This window comes from Strix aluco, chromosome 1 (assembly GCF_031877795.1).
Source record: "Strix aluco isolate bStrAlu1 chromosome 1, bStrAlu1.hap1, whole genome shotgun sequence".
NCBI classification, from domain to species: domain Eukaryota; kingdom Metazoa; phylum Chordata; class Aves; order Strigiformes; family Strigidae; genus Strix; species Strix aluco.
Genome location: NC_133931.1, coordinates 63,394,753 through 63,418,612, shown reverse-complemented (window position 1 = coordinate 63,418,612; position 23,860 = coordinate 63,394,753). Strand labels below are relative to the sequence as shown.

The 23,860-nt window shown below is 35.0% G+C and overlaps 1 protein-coding gene across 7 annotated transcripts in view; it reads left to right on the top strand.

Annotated features, from left to right (window-relative positions):
- Nucleotides 1-23,860, top strand: part of NETO1 (neuropilin and tolloid like 1) — a 68,189-nt gene that overhangs the window by 14,186 nt on the left and 30,143 nt on the right. For 6 of the 7 annotated variants that reach the window (XR_012623124.1, XM_074822918.1, XM_074822909.1 and 3 more), the window contains exon 4: nt 636-884. Coding sequence is in view for 6 of the 7 variants with exons in the window: in XM_074822918.1 (XP_074679019.1) it covers nt 636-884 (249 nt within the window). In the remaining variant the exon portion in view is untranslated. Of the gene's footprint in view, nt 1-635; nt 885-2,461; nt 2,687-23,860 lie in introns of those variants that run through there. The other variant, XM_074822930.1, reaches the window with a different exon arrangement.

The window sequence follows — 23,860 nt, the reverse complement described above, 5'->3', positions numbered from 1 at the left end:
GTCTAATGAAGTGACCACTATGAAGTTTCTTCAAGGTTTTCAGTAGAATATTGTTTGTTCTTTAGTTAGACATTAGTTTTGCTTCATCCTTCTCTATTTTCTTAAGTGAGAATTCACTACACTTGTCCTTATGTTTCAAATGAGATGATAAGTAATTCTGAGTATAAGCAATTACACTAAAGCTTGTCATTGACTGCAATACATACAGGGACAGAATTTGTCCTTCTTACTACAGCACACATCTGATCAGTTTTTTCTTCATCTTTGTGAGGATTAGGTAAAAGTATTCAGATTAACATTTCCCCCCCAAATACAAGAAAATGCTGGGTTTCCAGATGCATAAGTTTCTTAGAAAGATTTTGTGTTTGAACCAATTGATCCTAAACTGTATTTTGCTTTACATCATAGATATCTTAGTTTTGCTAGGAACTGCTGTCATGAGCACTTTTTTAAAGGAAAAGACAAGTAAGCTGATGGCATAAAATCTATAAAAATATAGATGTACTGATTTTCAAACAAGTTTTTAAGGAAAACATTAAGATGCATGCAAAATTGATATATTTGATTTTCTTTTATTTTAGGTTTGAAGGGTCTTGGTTTAGAAAATAATGCGATAATTTTCTTGTCATCTCTAGCTGCCCCTAGACAATGCATTGAACTACACTTCGATGAAAAATATTCCATAGAGCCTTCTTGGGAGTGTAAATTTGACCATATTGAAGTACGAGATGGACCTTTTGGCTTTTCCCCAATCATTGGACGTTTCTGTGGACAGCAGAATCCACCTATGATAAAATCCAGTGGCAGATTCCTATGGATTAAATTTTTTGCTGATGGTGAGCTGGAATCTATCGGGTTTTCTGCTCGGTATAATTTTACACCTGGTGAGTACAAACCATGACACTTTTTGATAGAAAAAGCTTAGCATAGTAACTTTGCTAATGATGTATAATTGTGCTGTGAAATAATGTCTTTGACTGGGACTGTGCTTGTTAGCAATGAAAATATTAACAGCTAGGAAAATCATAGAAGGTATATATAACTTTTGCATAGCAAGTAAAGCTTATTCAAGGAACAAATTTTCAGTACAGTTTTGTCCAAGATGCATATATTCAGCCTCTGCAGTTTTTAAAAGAATTGTTTTCAATTGGATTCTATTCTAAATTTCTATTAAAAATGTTTCATGGGAAGTTATGTGTTTTATGCTTGATTGTTACACTGTGCAGCTTTTCTTTCAAAATGATCGTTGATAAAGTATTCTAATAAAAAAATGTAATTATCTCAGAAAATTCCATCATTGCTTTTCCACTTCACCAATCATTTCCCCAACTGACGAGTGGAATCATTCTCCCTTTTCAATAAAGCCAACTATTACAAGTATTGCCAGAGGAAATGTAAGGTTCAAATAGTAAAATGTATTAAATATTTTTCTAAAAAAGATGTAAAATTAACTGTAATTGTACAATTATTCCCTGTCATTTTTTAAATTTAATTCATTAAAATAACAAAAAATCATAGACTTTCCATTAATTCCCCTCCTCCCCCTACTTATTGACAAAAAATTGCTGATTTTAAATTTCATTTTGACTGCAGCTACACTATACTGCACTGCTGGATTTGACGTAGTTCTGTACCTTCCTATGTATTGAGTGATGAGTCATACCTTAATATAGCTCGCTCTAAAGCACTGTAATTATTATGTAATTTTGACAATTATGTCACTATTGTTTCAGCTAAATTGTTGTATTAGGTGGAACAATATTCTTTAGAATATCTGCTAAAATTAAGAGGCCCCAAATTCTGCTTGCTTAATTATTTCAGTAACATCATAGAAGATAGCAGGACTATCTGCATGTTCCTCTATGCTGTCTTCTTTCCCCTGTGCAAGGAAAATAGTTATAAAATTACCTAGCATAGTTCAATCTTCTTTTAAGTCAAAGATACTTTCTTCCAGAGGGTACCCATATTTAGGTTAAAACAGAACACAGAATATCTGTAGCAAATAACCTTATAGCCAGATATGTATCTATTGTAAATGCAAAGACAATGGATGAAATTTTACTATATCCACACATATTTGTCTCTGAAAAGTCAGTTAAATTTATACCATCTCTCATTTACCATGGTTCTGTGAGCTTTTGCCTTTTTCCTCCCCACCTCTGTCAAAAGTTTGTTGCTTTAGATTTCATGTCCTTCTTGTTTCAAAGGGTTATGTATTGTGGTTGGAAAGATGTTTATAGCACAATCTGCAGCTTATTCTGTCTAAAAAACTCTCAAGTGAAAAACAATTTCATGGACCATGTTTTATCCTCATTCCTTTTCTACTGATGTAAGGTGGATTTCTACCCAGAGATCAATGCTGGTAAATTGCTATAGCAGCATAAATTATTTCAGCTTTCAGATGGCATAGCTATGTCTTTTTTTCTTTCTTTTCTTTTTTTTTTTTTTCTTCTCTCCATAGATTTCAATAGCAAGCTCTGCAAATAATAGAGGGTTTCTAGGAATATTGGCCAAAATGCGAATACAATTAGTCTGACAAGTGCAAAACATCACTGCTGCCTCCTCCATCACCAGTAACAGGAATCAGTTCTCATTACGCATGATTACTTGACCAGTCCCTCATTATGTAGGCATGGATAAGGCTTGACATTTTGAGATCTGTTGTCCAAATGTATCCAATGGGAGGGGTGACTGTCAACTCATCAAAAAGAGTGATGACTTTCAAAAGCATATAAAAGAGTAGCATAAAGAGGAATTGCCTCTGACAATTACCACCTAAACCATCTAGATCCATCCTGCGTAGTGACAGTATATGAAATTAAGTTATGAACAAAGGAGAGATCAGAAGAAAATTTTCAGCTAACCTCTCTTTAAAGAGCATCAAGAAAATGATCCAAAGCAAAGACTCATTCAGAAACTATTGGTGTCTAAAGCAGCTGAACGAACACTCAGGAGAGATGCAGTTTGTTGCATCCATCTCACTGGGCACAAGCAGCACACTCTGCCTAACTGCAGCCTACACAGAAGGCTTTCCATCCCAGTGACAAGCACAACAGAGCTATTTATTCAGTACCAGCAGTCTTTGATGCTCCCCACCTGTGTGTTCCCCACCCACCCCTGAAATCTTCCTCAGCTGCCACTTTTATATTCAATATCTTGATGGAGGCTCTGGTTTGTTGATAAAGACAAGAAATGTGATGTTTAATGTGTGGGTGTGTGGCAAGATTTAAATTAGCTAAATAAATTTGACTAAACTGAAGCTGCAACCATTTATTATTATTTGAATGGTACCTGGAGAAGCAGGGAAAGAAATTATTTACTATGTCTTCAGGGTGTACAAAACCAGCTAACTCGCTGAAGTTGAAAAAAAGATCAATTTGGGTATCAGAAAAAATGTTCCAATGAAGATCTGTTAGTGTGTGCAAATAGAAAGAGCCCTGTCACCTGAGGCATTGTAAAACTAGTTTGGACTAAGTCCTAAAAAAAGAAATTATATAGAACAATCCTAAGGAATAGACTAATATTTTACAATTACTAGGACTTCTCTGTTTAATAATTTCTTTGATTCCTTGGTATCGAAATGGTTGGAACTCCATCCACCAATACAAAAGTCCAGTGGAGTTTCAACAGTCTCTCAACAGGCTGGTGTTTCAGGCATCTTGAAAGAAACAATTCTCTTGCTATGAATTCTGTTCTGTTTAGACAGATTTTTTTTCTCAGAGCACCAGCACTCTAAAATGTGAGATGTAGCAGAAGAAACATCTTTAATGACAAATCCAGAACTACACACAAAATCAACACAAACACACCCAGTAAGTGGTGAAACTACTGAAAATTTTGCAAAAAAGATCCTTATTAAAAGGATAATTTAGGTTTTCATTTTTGTGATTTTATAAATTATAGGGTTATGCAAGATGCAGTTGAATGAAGCTGTATGTAAGGTATAAGGACAAAACTCTGGGTTAAGGGAGGAAGTTGTCTTTTTCTTTTATATTATTACAGCTGAATGACGGTAACAACCAGATGCAATTTGGATGTAAAGTAATTTTCAACCATTTTGTATACATGAGAGTTTATAAGCAAAACAAAACATATTTACTCTTTATGTACTATTTTAATTTTTTATTGTTAAATGTTGATTACCTGTGGTAATTTTTAAATGGAACTATCTGAACCATGAAACCTTCATAAATGTATACAAACATTTTGTTGTGTTTTTGCAGATCTCATGTATAAAAGCAATAACATATCAGACTACAATAGTTTCAGATAACTCTGGTTCATTTTGAATGCAAATATGACTAGAGAAAGACCTGCAAGACAAGTCACATGATAATTATTTCTTGGTCTTGTTTTGTCATTCTTTGGGCCATTGAAAGGCCTACACCTGAAATTTCATTTCACATCTCTGGGTCCAATCTGTTACCCTAATTTTTCCTAAAAAATTATGTCTCAAAAGCATTTTCTGAAATGGTGTTGAATCACCGTTTTGTGTAGAAAAATTCAAGTATTACTTCAAGAGGACTTATTCTTGACAACTGTTCTTTAAAATGAGTCAATTTTTTTAGTGTAGACAAGGATTCAGACAGAGAGAGGATATGTTTACTTGAGCTTTCTTACTCAGCTAGAATAATCAGATTTCTGTTTATCCTGGTCCCTGATTTTGCAGGACAGTGGCTTAAGATAGCACATCATTACTTTCAGTTCCTTCACTTAGTAGAAGCCATCTGTGTCTTTATTTAGCCTCATTAATATAAAGGTCAGTCAGTAATGTTTTTTGTTCAACTGACTGATAATGGAAAAAGAAAAAAAGCTTTATACTCTTATGTCCCAAAAGGTGGAGTGTAAAACACTGTCTAATCAGAATAACAGTACTTTTACATCCCCATTGCAGTTGTACAAGTAGCTGTAGAATGTCAGAGTAATAGAATAACATCATCTATCTTGAGGGGAAAAAAAAAACAAACCCAACCTCAAATTCTTCCCAACTGGGGAATTTCCATATTTTAGGACTGATGAAAAATTTAATGTGAAGTCATTACATTCAATCACAGTTCTAAAGAACTTAGATAAGATATTGTCAAATCATTTTGCCATCTAATGTCCATGTCCTGTCTTGTGTGTGTTTAAGGAAGGGGTATATGCCAGGCACCTGGGACAGCTGAATGCTTGTGGGAGCTTGCTCGCTTGCTTTTATTTATTTGTTTATTTTCCCATTCTCTTCTGAACTTGATCTGATTGCTTCTATGTTAACATCAGCAATGATAACTACTCTTAACCAACTTTTAATCCAGTTAAGTTTTTTGAGAAACAATAAATAAGCCATGTGACTTTGAATGAGTCAATCTTTTTCCTTTGGGAGTTGGTTTGAAATTATGAGAAATTGCTTATTATAACTCTTCATTTAAACTTTTAAGCCAGAACCTTCTGATGCTTAAAAAACCCCCGTGTGATTTTATTTATTGAGATTCCTAGTTCTCAGTGCTTCAGATCGTTATAAGCAGCTTCCTTGAGTTATGAACTTTTTGTGCGTTCATCCAAGTGCACAACAGTCAGGCACTTCACTGCTGTCTACAGTGCATTAGGGCATCTCATCTTGTGAATGAGAAACAATTTTACTGCTACATCTAGGATGATGCATTTATATGTTACATTGAAAATCGTGATTGGTCACAGAATATTGTCTTTACAAGGGAATTTGATTTGTGTTGTGCTGTTCTATAGATTCCAATAATTTACAGCAACTGTAGGATTAGGCCCAGAGTATTTCAGTACCATAGATGTGAGACTGTAATGAGGTCATATGTTTATTTTATATTTTAAGTGAAAAATAGTTTCTGGTGTGGAGAAAATGAGTGTCTAAAAGATCTCACAGGATTCTCAGGTCCCATATTATCTCTTATTATCACATACTTATATTTTTCTTTCTACAATACCCAAAAGGCAACTACAGAATTTCCTGGTTTAGAAACCCTTTCATGCTGGGAGTATCATATTGCCAACAGAAAGAAGTTGAGCGCTTAAGTTCCTACCCTGTTGAGCTTTGCTGTAAAAATAAGAGCAATAGAAATATAAGATATAGTTTTAAGTATTCTAACATTGGAAGAAAGAAAAAACCCAAGAGCTGTATTAACTAGGGACATTAGAGCTGCATTGGTATTGACTGTGTTTGAGGGGCTTTCCAAGTCATGTAGTGTTGTCTCTCACACTGGGACTGTAAGCAACAAATTTCCAACTCATGTCATAAATGTTTAAATTTGTATCCCTCTATTGATAGATTTTAAAAGACTTTCAGAGTTAATTTTAATTGGGTATTTCCTGCTTCAGACATTGTTATGGAAGACCTGTTCCCGGATCCAAATTATTAGGAATGTTCTTCTGATTTCTTACCTAAAATTATTCATAGCCAGTTTTTGCCTTTGCCTTCTTATTTATACCAACATTACTTCTTAGCTTTGAAACCTCTTTTCTCATCAGGACTATGTGGCACTGTGTCATGAGCTTAGAGATGACAGTCATCTTTTTTAAGATGTCAGTTTTCTTGTCTACACAAGCCAAATCCTTGTACTGTCTTTTTATGCCATAGGCTCTTTGTTCCCCCTGCCATCAGTACCACCCCTCTTCTCTCCAAGAATCTCTTCTCTGTATTCATTCCACAAAAAGTTGAACACAGACTTCTAGAAGTTTACTAGGATATTGTACTGCAGTACAGGTACAAATAATACTTTTCTACCTCCACAGGAAATACCTTTCTTTATGTGTAGGTGATCTCACCAATAAAGGTGATTATGGCATGGCATTGCTCAATACTATTTACAGAGGAACCACATTTCTCTGACAAAAAGTCTGTCTTTTTGGAAGCACCTGGGAGGAACTTTTAGCAAGCTTAGATGTGTATTCAAAGGTAATATTAGAAAGTCAACATTTTTATATTAAGCTGTGTTTTTACAATGTCATTGTCATAATTCTCAAAGCAGTTTATGTCATTACTTGTTACAGAACAATTAAAACTAAATCTTAGCGGCAGTAGAGGATTTTCCTTAAATATGGTATTTTTCTTATGCTCTTTCCCCTAAGGATGAACTTTTGGCTTTATGCAAATACTATACTCAGGTTAACCTTAGGTCTGATACAGAGTGATTACCCTTTTCTTTAAACACTTGCAAAATGCGGAAATAACCAGTGAGCCCTGAGAATCTGTTTTCCCTATTAATTCTTGATTCTTTTGTTATGTTTGTAAAGCACTTGGAAATGGCAGAGCAGGGAAGATAATATAGAATTTGTACTGAAGAGAAAGCCTGGGTAGTTGTCTTCCACAAGCGTTTGGAAACAGCTTGTTTACAATGAGAATTTTCACTACTAATACACATACTCAAAATAGCACCTCTAAAACCTGTTGTTAAGTATCTTCCTTGGTAGTTCTCATTCAGACATTTTACACCTATTTTTTCAGGGAAAAAAATGAAAAACTTCGTGCCTCAAATGTAATGGGTAAGGAGTTTTTGAATACTCTTCAAATTGCTCCAGATCATCTGACTTCCTTATCTGGCAAATTTTCTAATAGCTGTTTCTGGGATGCACTTCTGGCGGACTGTGTTGTGGCCTCATCCTGGCAACACTGTTGTCTGTAATAGTTTCTTTTAGTGACCTTGGCGATGTGGATATCTGCAGAGATTCTGCTGACATTGAGGCAATTCTTTTTCTTTACTTATCCGTTCATTCCTTAAGCGGCTGAATTTTCATCTTTATGTATTGTATCTACAAGTTTCTGAGGTGTTACGCGTTTAGCCAGTAAATCTTGACAATCACCTCAGGGCTTTTGTCTAATCAGCATGACTGTCTAGCCACAGAGTTTCAAGTGGTCTGATTTTTTAGCTGTCTGTATAGAAAATGATGCTTTTATGTTAGAGACAAAGCCATGTTTATATCACTTGTTTTCAGTCACCCATATTTGTTAATTTGATATTTGCGTAGATTCAAGTAACTGTGATTATTGTTCTTTTTTGTTATCATCTGTTTGTTTAATGAAATATTTCTCAATTCTAACAACAATAAGGATCTTTATTGACATATTTAGCTTTCCTTAACAGATTTTTTACTCTTTGAATAGTACTTCTAGGTAATTCTCCTTAAAGAAATGTGTACAAACCCTTGTTAGAAAGCTCCGAGTCCTCTGCAACAAATAAAAAGAGTCCTTGCCCAATAATTGGTAGCTCTGATTCTGCACAGTAGTCTTTGGAAAAGTCAGTCATGTTTCTATTTCTAGAACTGAATATTTTTGCAGTATGCAATGGTTAGTGAATTAGTAAACTTGTCAAATTCAGAGTATATCCTCTCTCAGCCTTTGTTGTGTATAATCAACTGTTTAACATTGGTTCATTTTCTGAGGGTAGGATTCATATTTTTTGTAAATAGATCGATCCAGAGAGTCTTTTTCGCTTACCAATACTGAGGTGAATGTTATTGAATATTGTTTTGTATATTTGTGGTTCTAGTAGGTGTATGTTGTCACCTTAATATGTCTTTTGTGATATTGATGGCAATGACCAAAGTTGATTTGTTTAATGTCGAGAAACACAGACTATGTAATTCTTTCATTTCAGATATCACATCTGAGCTGCTTTGGTGCTCAGGTCCAAAAGTAAGATTGTGCTTCCCTCAACTTTGATAGAAACTTTGTCCTAACTATTTTGTAAATAAACTTTTAGCTGGCCCGTTAGAGTATCTATGCCTTTGACCTGTGTTCTCTTTCTCTCTTACTATGTGATATCAAAGAGTCTGCAATCTTTAGTATCATACTGCTCTCATGGGGTAGAGAAATACTATCGTGCATAGTCCTTTCCAAGTGAGGAACAGAAATACAAAGATTTCTGTAAGAGGTAGATGTCATCGTATGGCTAATTCTAGCCAATATATATATTGGTAGACATAAACCCGGTGGAAAATCAAGAGCTTGAATCGAGCCTCTGAACACCTGGACTTTCTCCCATCTGTTTTTTTCCTTTCTCTCTCTCACTCTCTCTCTGTACAATTATAACCTACCTCAAGCTACTGCCAAGCTCTTTTTACCATAGATACCTTTACCTTACACATACACTAAGGAGTTATGAACAAACCCCATCTCAGTAATTTTAACTAATGTTATGTATGCAATAAATGCATGTATGTTATCCTAAAAATGATCATGAGAAGCTGAGGAAGTGAGAAGTTGACTTTTTAAAATCTAATCTTAAAAGAATCCAAACTTTAAAATATGAAAATCTATAATGAAGAGGTATATAATTGTAATAACGGGTTCATGCAAGAGTCACCTGTTTATTATGAGTGTTGCTTAATGTTTGTGAATGCTGAGTAGATTAAAAGGTTTTTTTCCTTATAATATTAATTCAGATTATGTAGAGCTATTCCTTTAAAATCTCATAAGTAGCATATTCTTCTGGTGAACAGGGTAAGGTTGACAAAAAGTTCAGCCACCAAATACAGAATGCCACAAGTGTCTAACATCCCTATTTAAAGTTTCAAAATTTGCTAGCCTCCTGTGGCCCATTTCTATAATGTAAAATAATTTACTCTGTATCTTGTAGGTGTTTTATTAGTTACCTTTGAAATAAATGAAAAAAATAATCACATAATTTTCATTCCTGCAGATCTTTAAAAAAATTTTTACATGCAGAATTCCACTAGCACAGCTAATGATTTTCTTTTGTTTAGGAAAGCCAATAAGTAATTTTTGTTCAATTTATGTTCAATGTGTAGATATTTTCAAGTTGCACACATTTTTTTATTATGGCAAATCCAAATGCTAGGCGTCTTTTTTTTTTTTTTTTTTTTTTTCCCTGCAAAACCTGTTTATTTCACTAAGGTCCTCAGGCCAAATAACAATAACACTTATATAATAAACTATAATTTAGCACTGTAATCCATCAAAAATCTCTGAAATTACTTTCTGATATGCCCAAGGATAATTCCAAAGAACAGTTGCTTAAGCTTACGGTATTTAAATGCTGCACTGACAAGCCACTAAATCTAGTCCCAATTTAGCAAAGAACTTCGGAAAGTCTACATTTAAGCATGTGCCTAAATCTGGGTAATCTCTAGGCTTGAGTACTTTCTTAAAGGTAAGTACGTTTAAATACTGTCCGCTACCTTTTCATCAATTGAAGGAAGTCAAAATTAAATATTTGTTTATTTTGAAGAACTGAACTACTATTTCTTCAACTCTTTTCATTCTACCTTCACACAAATTATGTGGTAGATATATATCAATTCAATGTTTGTCTATTTGATGAATATCACACTAATATAGCCTTAAGTAGGCTCAACTTATTCACTGACTCCCAGTATTCACTTGTTCACATATTCTGTTACAGTATATTGAGTTTCTGTTTGAGATAGAACATCATGATTAGTGATTCATCTGTCTTCCTGTGCTATTCTTCCTCTATAAATCCTTGCCCCTAAAAAATCACCTTGGAATCATCTGAAATTAAATTATTTTCTGTATGTAAAAATAATTTTCTGCAACCGTGCTTAGAACAGAATTCATTCAGATAAGTTGGGTTTTTTTGGTCCAACTCAGTTTTTCAATCAGGTTTACAAGTTGTAAAATGAAGTGATACTAGTTCTGCAACCATTTGCAATGAGTACTAATTCCTCTCCTTGGATTTCAAATTTTAAACATAAAGTTTCCAGTAAATTTTTTTACTACATTCCCACTACTTAAACTTGTGGTAGTGCATCCATTGCCAAATGAGCTTTTTAGAATAAAAATGAAGCAGTACCTAAGGATAATTTTTGAAAGGGACAATTATTTATTGATAGAAAAAGAATCCTGTGATTTTTTTTTTATTTATTTATTTTTTGTGCTATCGTGTAGTCTTTTCTCTAAAATTGGAAGTTAAATTCCCAGACAAAATCTCCACAAACAAGAGTTACCTAGGGAAAGCCAAGTTAATCTTTAGTATCTTGCTCTTTCTGCAAAATCTCGTCTTCTCACTCTAGCTGATTTTGAAACTCAGTAGCTAAGTCAGGACTGAAGAGTAGCTGCCTTTATCACATGCCTTTCCAATAACGAAGAAACTCAGATCTCTTAAGCCTGAGCTAGCTCAGCTGCAGATCTTCCAAAGAATGGTGTCTGTCTTCCATACTGTATGTTGTTGGCATCTATGACTATTTATCACTAGTTTACTTACTCTTTACTCATTAATCTATTCAGCAGTCTTCAGACATTTAAAAGCACCTACATTCTCTGTTCATGTATTTTCTCAATTTATTTATGACCAAGCATAAAGACATTTAGGTGGTGAGATGTCTGTTGAAATAAGCAGTCATTTAAGCAAAAAAACTTGATTTAGGAAGAATCAAATATAAGAAGTTTTTTCTTTGTGGACCCGGCACTTTGTTATCTTCCACTTACATTTTTCATATTTGTATTGCCTGCCTTTTCTTTCCCCTTTAGCTAAAAAAAACCCAAAACAAACAAAAAACCCAACTTGATTGTTTGCTAGAAATTGTATTCTATTATTAACAGAAAGGTGATATTTTTATATTATTACTATAAGAAAATATTTAAAAGTACTTTCAAAACTTGCATTTATAATTACCGAATGAAGACTACAGGATTCCTTAACCCCTTTTTGTTAAGTTTCAATTTTTTTCCCCAAAGTGTTTATTTAACTAGTATAATCTGATGCATAAAAGCATTATCTACAACTTCATACAATACAGAAAAGATTTCAGTTAAACAGACCAGATTTTTCTCTGGTTCAAGAATGAGACTTCTATTCATACTGATGAAGTTGGATACACAGTCAGGCAGGTTAGGTTTAGTCCTGTGTTCTGGTCTGCTGTGATATATCCAATCTGATTTAAGACTGTTTTGCAATCATATGGACATACAGTCTAATTGAGAACCTTTCATTAAAAAGATGTTAGTCATTCATAATCAAATCAGGCAAAATTATTTCTGCCCTTGGAGAGCAATTCTCAGGAGAGGCATTTTCTGTTTCTTATTAAAAATGCATGATATAATAAATACCACAAATATCAAAGTACACAAATGTCTTTGAAATTGAGAGAACCGGTGCCCTCATATGATTCTTGCTCTGAAGACTCTTCTTGAGTATGTCAAAAGCACATTGTTTACATGATAACAGTGTAGTCTGCAATTCACTAGGTAAATGAGTGTCTGACATTAGTGTTTCCTCAAACAGATTTGTAGAGGAGAATTTGACTTCAGTGAGACAAAATGTTTTGGTCTGAGGTACACAGTCTAAAATGGACTTTAAATTTTTTTTTTTTTAATGTTTAGGGTGATGAGAGCTACAAACTATTGAGAAAACCATCAAAAGAAATGAATTAATTGCAAAATTGTGAAAATAAGTAAGCAAATACTTTTGATCAACATTTAAAAAATATTGCTTCAGAGATCATTACACATTAGAGATGCAGAAAATTTATCTGAATACTTAGATGTCAAAATACTACATCTAATATCCAGGAATTTGTGTTAAGAAAGATTGCTTGAGTCATGAGTAACATGATGAGAACAGAATTGCCAAATGTTTTCTGAGAATTCAGATTCAAATAAACTGATGTCTGTGGCACATCCATTATTAAAAATTTGTACTAGCATGACAGAAGCAGACAGCGTGAAATGTGTTATTCTAGTCACATATCAGTCCCCTAGATGACACTGAGAAGCCAGAATATGTTGTGTAACAGGACTTACAAACATCATTTGCCAGATGTTATCTGATAGTTGAAGCTCAAGAGACAATGTTATCAAATCTGCTGGTTGCAGTATGTGGGTTAATAAAAGCTTGTATGATACCACTTCTTGTTTTCTCTTGATTTTTTTTCCTTTTCTGTAGCTCATTTCTTAACTGTATGTGAAAATTAATATTAAAAGAGAATGCAAAAAATTATTCTTAAAAGTATTTTGTTCTTTAATGCTTATTTCATTATGTGTATTAGACAGTTGGTTATTAACTGCTATCAACTACAAAGTCCGTACTGAAATTATATAAAATAAGTTTATAGGTTGTTTTTTTTTAATAAAATGCATGCTGGTTTAGTAGTTTAAAAATTGGATTTGGGTAATTTGAATCTCTGTAACTGTATGTTCTCTCCCTACAAGAATCCTTTGTAGCATTAATATAGCGTTTGTATTCCAGAATATTGCATATCAGTGATTTTCCAGTATACATATAGATCAATGATTTACCAAGTACTTTTAACTGAAAGGTTTGATTTATATTTGATTTTTTTTTTTTTTTTTATCACTAGAGCTTTAAATGACTCTTTCAAATCAAGCTAGGAAAAATCCTGCTGTTTGGCAGTCAAAAACTTGATCTGGTCGAATGAAATTTAATTATTGCCTGCTTGTCGGATAAGCCGCTGACCCATACTTAAAAATCCCGAGTGCTGTGACTGACCATCATGTTTGACCTGCTGCTCCTGAAAGTGAAAACTGTTCTGATACCTCATTTTTTCTAAACATTACCATATCAATGGAAGAACTGGAGAATCTCTAATCAGTACCCACTTTGCTGTTCTTTTCCCAGTCTCTTCAGCCAGTTAATGGCAATATTGGATATTGTATAAAGTAGACATAAGGACTTAGGAACACTGCCTTTCCGAAGTATGTGATTCAGTGAATCACAATGGATTTTTCATGGTGAATGTGATGCAAACCACCAGTTTTCATTCTCTGTATGAAGCTGAGCCAGTCAATCAGTGTAGCACTTAATAAATCAGTTGCTTAAATTCAGCTCAGATTGTGGACCTAAATCTGCTTTTGTTAGAATCAATATTAAAACTTGAGAGTAAATCCAGTGGAAATCAGATTGTTGCTTCAAACTGGTAGCTTTTGAACAGAGAAGAAAAACTGCAAATCTGTTAAATTCCATGGCAACTATAATTTTTTTAATCCGAATTCCCAAATTATGATAATAGAATTTAAAATTTACTATTCTATACTAATATAATCACTGTTTAGGAATAGCTGGATCTGGAGTTTCTGGGATCAGGAAAAGTCAGCGGTAACTGAGTTTATCTAACTGAGTAAATCTAACTCTGTTCAGACTCTAGATTACAGATCTCCAGTTATCCACAGACCCATTTGTTGGCCAGTGTTTATTTGAAAACAGGTTTGAGAAATGGATAGTGAACACAGAGAATGTATCATAAATGACATTCAAAGAGGACTGAGGATCCATTAGAAGAATCGTATTGTTTAAAGAAAAAGCCAAAAATGTTGAAGGCAGTACCCTTTGATTTAGAATTTATCATCCTGTTGATTTTTTTCATGTGGGCATATAGCAAAACATCTTGCTGTTACTGATGAGCAACAATGTTTATTCATTAAGTGGAAACCATCTGGGGCTAGAGTGGGTATGAATTATGCTTGTTTTGGTCAAATACATAGTAAGCATACTACGCTTTACTGTGTATTTGATGAGCGTTCCTTATCAAAATAATAAAAGTCTCAGCTGATATAGTGTCTTGTTTCTAACAGATTATGTCTACACTATGTCAGAATTAGCAATTAATCATGGTTTGAACTGTTCTCTGGCACTTTTAATTGCATGAAATTTGAGAAAAATGATCTTTGAACAAAAGGGAATGTCACTCTCAAAGTTGTAACCAACAGGAAGCAGGTGAACTGTAAGGCAAAACACCCTAGTTTGTAAAGCCTTACTTAAACAAAAATTTATCAAAATGTTTTCCTCCCCTAATCTCGGGAGAAGTTGAATTTCATAATACTGGAAAGAGTGGATAGGTTATTGCTCCGTTCCTATATATTATTTATGTCCTTTAAATATCTGAATGTTTATTTGTATAACAAAATGTAAAATTCATAAGTTTGTGGGTAATTTAAGTAGGAATTCAAAGTTTAACACACAGAGTTATCTTCTTTCTGGACTGTACTGAAGCTCCTCCTCAGAGAAAACTGCTACCTTATGCTGTTAAAAAGATGAATTAAAAAAGAAAGTGCAAGAATATCTCCAAGGACATACCACAGTATACTCTGTATCTAAAGCTGATGAAAACCCAACTTCTCATTCTGTAGAGAGGGATTAGTACATTTGGGAAAACTGCTGGTGTCAACAGCTCAGTGCTCCCTGAAAGGACAATTTCTAGGCAGGAAACCTTCTAAAAGTATCAGAACAAGAAGGCAATCTCTGGTGTCACTGAAACTGTACTGCTATGGATGCTAAAAGAACAGTACAGAAAACTTATTTTTCCCACAGTTGTTTCTGGGACTTGGTGTTGATATGCCTTCCTCAGCAATTCATTGACCTATGTGGCTTTTAGAGTTCCTCATCTTGCTCACTGCAAGTGTCTGTGGTGGGCACAGTTGACAGTTTGGTTTAACAAATTAATTTCACTCTTCCTTTGATATGTTCTATTTTTTTTATTTTTCCTTTAGAAAGAGAGCATTCAGGCTCCAGTGGGGATGAAAACCTAGAATTTTCCCTTTGATCCTAAACACCAACAGGTTTCTACTCTGGATATAGAACACATTTTAAAAACCTGTGACATTAGCTTTTGGAATCATACAAAGACTTTGTTATAGGAGAGCACTATAACATAATTGATGCAATAACTTTCAAAAGCCTAGCTTCTGCACAGTAAACTAATTAATAGCTTTTGTCTATGGCTGTTTCACTTGTATCCACTATAAGGATCATATTTTATGGAGTATTGAGTCTGTTCCTAGTATCTTATGCAGCCAGACGATTACACAATCAGTTGTTTTTACAGACACAACTGGGTTCTTTCCAGTGCTCTCTGACACAGTTATTCACTTTAGCGAAAGTCCACCTGGTACTTTACTAGGCTGTAAGAGAAAAATATTTGGAGGTAGTGCAAGAAATCTCTTGTTGAAGTGTATGGTGAACTATCACAGGTGGAAACTAAAGGAGACATTTGAGCTTCTCATGTGAGATGTAGTTATCTTCAAAAGATGTCAGTAGCATACATGCCATAGCTGTCATGGCCAGCTAGAGCAAGGGAATGTTAGTGAGTGTAAAAACTATGCTGACATTTCTGTTTGTATTGGAAATGTGTCTTAATGTGCAGTCAACTCCAGGTTATTCAGTACTATTTGAAGTAGCACAAGTAATATATTCTGTTGACTATAATAGCTGAAAAAGACGTAGCTCTTCAAAACAATTGGGAATATTGAAGTGAATGTATTAATGCTGTTGAATGTTCTGAGGTAAAACTAGAAGAAAGTATTTCTCCTATGATAAAATAACATGTTACTTTATATCAGCAAGTTATTCCCATCAGTTCCCTTTGTCCTGAGACATGGACTGATAAAGCATGAATGGCCTCTCTGAAAAGGATATGCAGATTTAGCACTCAGTGGTAGACAGCAATAACCATATATAAATTGATTCAGTCTGAAGAAGTAGTGCCTAGCAACCAGTTGTGGATAAACTCCCTGGATCATTTTTCCCTGTACTTCTGTCATGAACTTAAAGTGTTACTTCCTTGAGCTGGGTTAGGAATCATCCATAACAAATCAATGAGACAAAGCGCAAGCCTTAGTAGTATTACGCTGAAATTGCACCACTAGGTCATACTTAATATTCAACATCATACAGGAAAAGCTCCACAGCACTTTTATGTTGTACATCTTTCTTCCCAGTCAAGTTCAGAGACCATTAGTCAATCACAGGAAGCCACTGGGATATTGTCTTTGGGAGATGCATACAAGGTACTGCTCTTGACTGATAGTCTTGGAGGTCAAGCCAGCTGCACTGTTGCAGCAAGGCTTCATTGCTCAGATAAAGTGGGTTCCTGAGCTCATTGAGTCTTGTTTCATGTGTTTCCAGGCAACTGGCTGATAAAGGTATATGCAGACCATGAAATATTCATCATAAGATTGTTTTTCCCTGTGTTGCCACACACAGTGTGCTGCATAAGGGAAATGTGATGCCTAATTGGAGCACTCAGCTGCTAGTATAAACATTTAACGTAATAAAAACGATCTCCCAAATAATCCTACACATATCATCAAGGCTCCCAGACTTCCTCTTTCCAGTCAGCATCCTGAGTATGAAGTTGCTGCCCATTCTTGCTCTCCTCACTAGGTCAGTTCCAAGAAGCACTTCTCACTTCTGAGATTTAGGTGCACATATCAAATAGTCCAAACACCATTTGAGGATGAGACCCAGGCTTTCATGAGCCCTCTTACCTTCTAACATGGTTCCCACCCATACAAAATTTACACTGGGGAAAGAACCTACTCTAAAGAGTTTACAGCATAGACAAAGGACACAAGCAGGCTAAGATCTCAAAGCCTGCCATTGTGTGCATGAAAAGAGAAATCTAGGTGCAACCTCTGTAGTTATGTGGTCTGTTCCAATGCAGTTTATTTGGATACTTCTTTTCTGCTCAGTTTGACCAGTCTTAGCAAGAAGTTATGCAAATACATGGATTATCTTTTTCTGATGGTACTGCCTTTTCATTCCTAAATAGATGTTAAAGAAATAATTCTTAACTTTTGGCATACAGATGTCCAGCTATTGCTAACACTTGCAGTATCTCTCATCTTAATGAGGTCACCATAGCTGTGTAGTTTGTAAATCAGTATAATAAATAAATTAGACTATAAAATACTTTGATTGTGAGTATGAGCTGAGATTATTAAATGTGACAAAAGAAAAAACTAAAAAAATAAATTATTTTAGAAATCAAACTCCTGGGTGGCAGTTTGTGTTATTTCAATATAAGGAATCTAGTTAAAGTAACTAGAGCAGGTTGACTGTATTTTTCTAAATATGATTTTACTTCACCTACTGCTTGCAGCATTCATTTATAAAATTTCTTCCTAAGATAAATAGTAATTTTAGTGTACTTTACTGTGAATCAGATCACCAAAAGCAAGACAAAATAGTGTCTCCTTATGGAGCTACATCCTCAAAAACATAGTTTCTCAAACTTCTTCACAGTACAAATCTTTTTTGGCTTATTTGTTTTCATATGACTTCTTGCTGATCTAATAGCAGGTAGATCTTCAAGGTGAAATAGTAGGAGTCATATTCACTTCTATATTTGCACTTAACCACCTTTGAGTTCTTTCACGACTGTGCTAGGGAGTGAAAAATTTGAGAAGCATTGTTTTAGAGTATAAATATGTAGCCTTCAAAATAGCTGCCCTTGCTCACAATATTGTTCTTAAAAGAAAGAACACAGAAAATAAAGAGCAAATACAGCACATACTATTGCCAGCTATAATTATTATAGAACTGATTTTCAGGGTGTCTAGCAAACTATACACTTTCTTTGAAGATCCTTTGGTATCTTTAATACAGGCATAGGCATACATATGGAAGTTTCAACAAGACTACAGAGCTGAAAAGATTCATCAGAACAAATTTCATTTTTGGCCAACAAGTCAAAAATTTGTGTTATCTTTGCACATCTATTTCACTTAGTTGTTTTTTTGTTACTTAGTACTCTTCCTTTATTCTCCCCAGCAGAATAGCTAAGTCCCCTTTGTTTGTACACTTCACAAAAAATATTTACTTATAGAAATGTTTTTCTATTTTAGAATTGCTTTAGTGATTCTTTGAGCAGATTTTTATGCTTTTAAAATCTTTTGGTCATCATCTTCCACTATTTTTACTGTATCATCAAATACTAGGAGGCAACTACATAAAATAGCTTAATCCTGCTGTTCTGTACTGAGTTTTGCAAGTTCTGCTTTCACAGAGAATTATATTTAACCCCTCAAGAAGGCAGGACTTGTTTAGGCTCCCAGAAATCATTGTAGAAGAACCTAACTTCATAAACTTGAAAATAAATAACTGGGGGCTTGCTGAATAGTGCAATTCTCTTCATTTTTCCATGAGCATTTACATGTAAAATCAGGTCCCTAATAAGTTCTATGTCAGAGAACCACATGCATGTGTTAAAATTTCTTAAATATTGATAGATAGAAATTGACTGGAAAGACAGGAAAATTAAGAATGTATCTACAGCTGTCTAGTCAAAGAGTAAAAATGGACAGTGTCCCTACTTATCATTAGGAAATACAGTTTCTACATATTGTAACGACTTTGTGTATATATTCATTAAAAAAGGAGGTTTTTGTATTCAGAAACAGCAAAAACTCTTATATATTTCAAACATCAACCCTTTGTAGTGTATAGTTTGATCAAATAATTCCTCCATTTCTCATTTATAGAAAAAAAAAAAAGCAAAATGCCTCAAAAGTTAAGCACAATCAGGTCTCATATCTGCACCACGATTTTGCAGTACACATTTTCTTCATCTTGACTTCTGACCATACAGTAATTGCTCATATTCTTCACTGTATATAATGTACTTCAGATATTAAAAATTCTGTGTAATTAACTGTATTCTAGTCCACATATGCTAAGGAACATAACAGTTCAATCTTCCATTTTTTAAAAGAGATATTGAAACATCTGTTGACTTAAATCTTTTGACTTCCAAGAGTGATGTGTCTATTATTTCTATCAGTACAAGCAACAGGCTTGATGTTGACAGTGTAAGTAAGTGTCTGAATGAACTTTATGTGAAAACCTAAAGAAACTGATGAATAAAATGTGAGGTTTACTCACACATGTGTACATCTGTAACTGTAACTTTTCTGTATGATTTAAAATTACTTTTAAAAGCCTTGTGGAATCTGTCTTTGAAGGCAAGTTGAAAAGTTCTGATGATGTATGGATTTTTTATTCAAAATTTGATCTTTTTAAATAGATTTGTAATAATACTTACCAGTGGAATATCTTATTGCTAGTAATTGGTTTGAACTTTATACATTTTCCCTGTTCCTGTTAGATACTCTCTGGCTGTCTCTTACAGAAATCACTCAAGTAATAGAATTTTAAACAATTTCGCTTTCTGTGCAAGTGACTTAGTGTGAGAGTGCAGGCCTACATGTATGCATAGGTGGCTAAATATTCTGTGTGGATATGCAGCAGCTGGGCAACTACATAAAATGCTGCAGCTTACTTGTAAACAAAGTCATTTAAATACTTTTTGAATAGTTAATATAGTTAACCTACAATCCCTTTTTACTTTACAATTTTCTTTATTTCACAGAATCATAGAATGGTTTGTGTTGGAAGGGACCGTAAAGATCATCTAGTTCCAACCCCCCTGCCATGGGCAGGGACACCTTCCACTAGATCAGGTTGGTCAAAGCCCCGTCCAACCTGGCCTTGAACACTTCCAGGGAAGGAGCACCTACAACCTCTGTTCCAAGTCTCTCACCACCTCTCACCACCCTCACAGCAGAAGAATTTCTTCCTTACATCTAATCTAATTCTACCCTCTTTCAATTTAGAGCCATTACCTCTTGTCCTATCGCTACATTCCCTGATAAAAGGTCCCTCCCCAGCTTTCCTGTAGGCCCCCCTTTAAGTACTGGAAGGCCACTGTAAGGTTTCCCTGGAGCCTTTTCTTCTCTAGGCTGAATAACCCAAACTCTCTCAGCCTGTCTTCATAGCAGAGGTGCTCCAACCCTCTGATCATCTTCATTTCATAAGATTTTTGAGCAATCAAGTGTCCTAACTCATTACAGTTGTCCTCTTGTTTTCACATTTAAATTCTATGCTTGCCAGCTGCTTAGAAAAGCCAGACTTGTTGCATACTGACAGTGAAACTAAAAGTAAAGAAATGTACCATTGTTTCCATGGGCCAGGTATGGAATAGATCCCAGAGACAGCATCCTAGTGGATCCATTTGAAATCCGTTCTAAATATGGCAGATTTCTGCAGGTTGGATATATGTTCCCATGACTCAAAGCAAATTCTACCAAAACAAGTCTCCATTGTGATAGATATTTATCTAACCTCTGGTATTACCTTAGATTTGTCTTTCGATTAGTTATTTCAGTATTAGCCATTTCCAGTCAGTTATTACAGAATCACAGGACCACAAAATGGCTAGGGTTAGAAGGGACCTCTGGATGTCATTTCTTCCAACCCTCTTTTCAAGCAGGGCCACCTAGAGCTACTTGCACAGGAGCATGTCTAGACAGCTTTTGAATATCTCCAAGGTGGGACACTTCACGATGTCTCTAGGCAATCTGTGCCAATGCTCAGTCACCCTCACAGTGGGAAAGTGTTTCCTGATGTTTTGATGGAACCTCCTGTGTTTCAGTGTGTGTCCATTGCCTCTTGTTCTGTCACTGGATACCACTGAAAAGAGCCTGGCTCCATCCTCTTTGCACCCTCCATTCAGGTATTTATACACATTGGTAGGATCACCTCTGACCCTTCTCTTCTCCAGGCTGAACAATCCTAGCGCTCTCAGCCTTTCCTCATATGAGAGGTGTTTCAGTCCCTTAAGCAGCTTCGTGACCCTTTGCTGGACTGTCTCCAGTAGCTCCATATCGCTTTTGTACTAGGGAGCTGAGAACTGGACACAGCACTCCAGGTGTGGCCTTACCAGTGCTGAGTAGAGAGGAAGGATCACCTCTGTCAACCTGTTGCCAGCACTCCTCCTAATGCAGTCCAGGATAGTGGTGGCCTTATTTGCCTCAAGGATACATTATTGGCTTATGTTCAACTTGGTGACCACCAGGATGCCCAGGTCATTTTCTGCAAAACTGTTTTCTAGCTGGGTTGACCCAGCATATATTGGTACATGGAGTTATTCCTCCCCAGGTGAAGGTATTTGCACTTCCCCTTATTGAACTTCATAAGGTTCCTGTCAGCTCATTTCTCCAGCTTGTTGAGGTCCCTCTCAATGGCAGCATGACCCTCTGGTGTATCAGCTGCCCCTCCTAGTTTTGTGTCATCAGCAGACTTGCTGAGGATACATTCTACCTCATCATCCAGATCATTAGTGAAGATATTAAACAGGATCGGACTCTGTATTGACCCCTTGGGTACACCACTCATTACTGGCCTCCAGCTAGACTTTGTGCTGTTGATCACCTCTATCACAGGCCTGGTTGTTCAGCCAGTTTCCAGTCCACCTCACAGTCTGCTCATCCGCTGCATTTTTTTACAGAATAAGGAATTTAGAGGTTATCACCATTTTCTCCTTGGGTCACTCTGAAGTTTCTCATTCTGTTTGTTTGCCAGTAACTCTAAATAACCTGGCACAGATTTTTACATTTCATGTTTCAATTGTAATTCTGCGCTTCACAGAGACTTTACAGAAAAGCTTATAGTAACTAAAGATTGCAGGAATCTGTTATTTGTGGAATAAGTTGTAGTATACCACAAAGGGAATTTCTGGATAACCCCTATTTTGTTGGTTTTGATTGGTTTTAAAAGAGACATTCAGTGTTTCAGGAAAGAGCCACAGAAATTCTTTTGCTTTCAAGTTCTTCCATTTATATAAGTTTTACACATTTTCACATTTCTTATGAAAATTCCTGGTTTTCTCTTTACATACTTCATTTCTCCATTAAGGAGATTACCATTAAAAATTTACATTTATTGCATTGCCCTCAAGGTCTATTGCCTTATATTTTTCTCTCTCATTATAGGTGATCAATCTTATTTTTCACAGCAAAATTTTCCTGTCTTGGGAGGTTTTCCTAATGGGAACATGATTTTCATCAGGACTATCTGTCTATTGGAACATCTAGCCAGTCAGTGTTTGGATATCATTAAAAGAGCTCTGACTCAACCAGACTAATAAAAATTTGATTGAATTACATACAGAAGAGCTGCTAAAGTATAATCAATTTAATGGTAGTCTATTTAAAAAACAAACATTTGCTAGGTAAATACGCTTAAACATGGTTGAATTTTCAGCATCTCTAATACCTTATTTACAGATTGTTGTTTTTGTTATAATAATATTGGTATACAATTAATATTTAATGAAGTGTATCAGCTCAGGTGTCATAGATTTTATTTCACTATTACTCTTGAGATGTTGAAAGGTTGCAAAAAGATCATTTTTCAAAACTGAGCAAGATCTACCATATCTCTAGAATAACATATTGGGCACTTTTATGTGCATTGTTACAAATGTTACCGTATTGTTTATGAACGATAACATACTTTCAGAATTGTTTGGTGGGTCTAGATTACACTTCAGCCTGGATTCTTGCTACTAGCACTCCTTTATATGAAAACTCCTTCATACGGGAGAAAACCTGCCAGGACCTTTTTCTGCTTCTTTCGTTCTCCGTACTTTGCTAAAGCAGTGGGGTGTTTTCAGTAAATCAGAGTGATCCTTACAAACTCAGCAAAAGGAAGAAATGTACCAGTTACACTAGACATAGTTTTGATGTTAATTTGAATCAGTTGTCAAAGCAGGTTTTCTTTAAGTATCTTGCTTTCGGCACTAGATATCAGCATCTAAGTACATTAACTGAACTATTTAATTACATTTAGTGATGTTGGTTATCATATCTATCTACTGATCTATAAAACTGCTTAACAATTAATGCTAATTGCCTACTCACTTATATTTGCCTTAAGTTCATGTGTATTTACTCATGATTTATATTGTGCAACTCTAAGGGTAATTGGGAAGAACAACAGCAGCTTATAGAGGGACCGTTTAAAAAAGTAATTTTACAACTCCAATTTTTGAAGTCAACACATTCTGATTGTTCAGGTTAAAATGTCTGATCTTGATTATAGAGCACTAGAATTTTCAGGATATTATTTGGTTATGATTCTTACTGTCCTGACTTGACTAACACTTGACAGGAACACTTTTGGTGGTGGCTTGGTGGGTTTTTTTAATTTGATACATTTCCTACTTCCAAACTTTCTCCTCACTGTTGTATTTATAGCTTTTTCTACACTGACTCAATCCTGAAACAATAAGATCAGTTCCATGAATAGACTATGTGGCTCAAACCGTACCTTGGTTTTCCTCTTGTGCAATCCTTTTG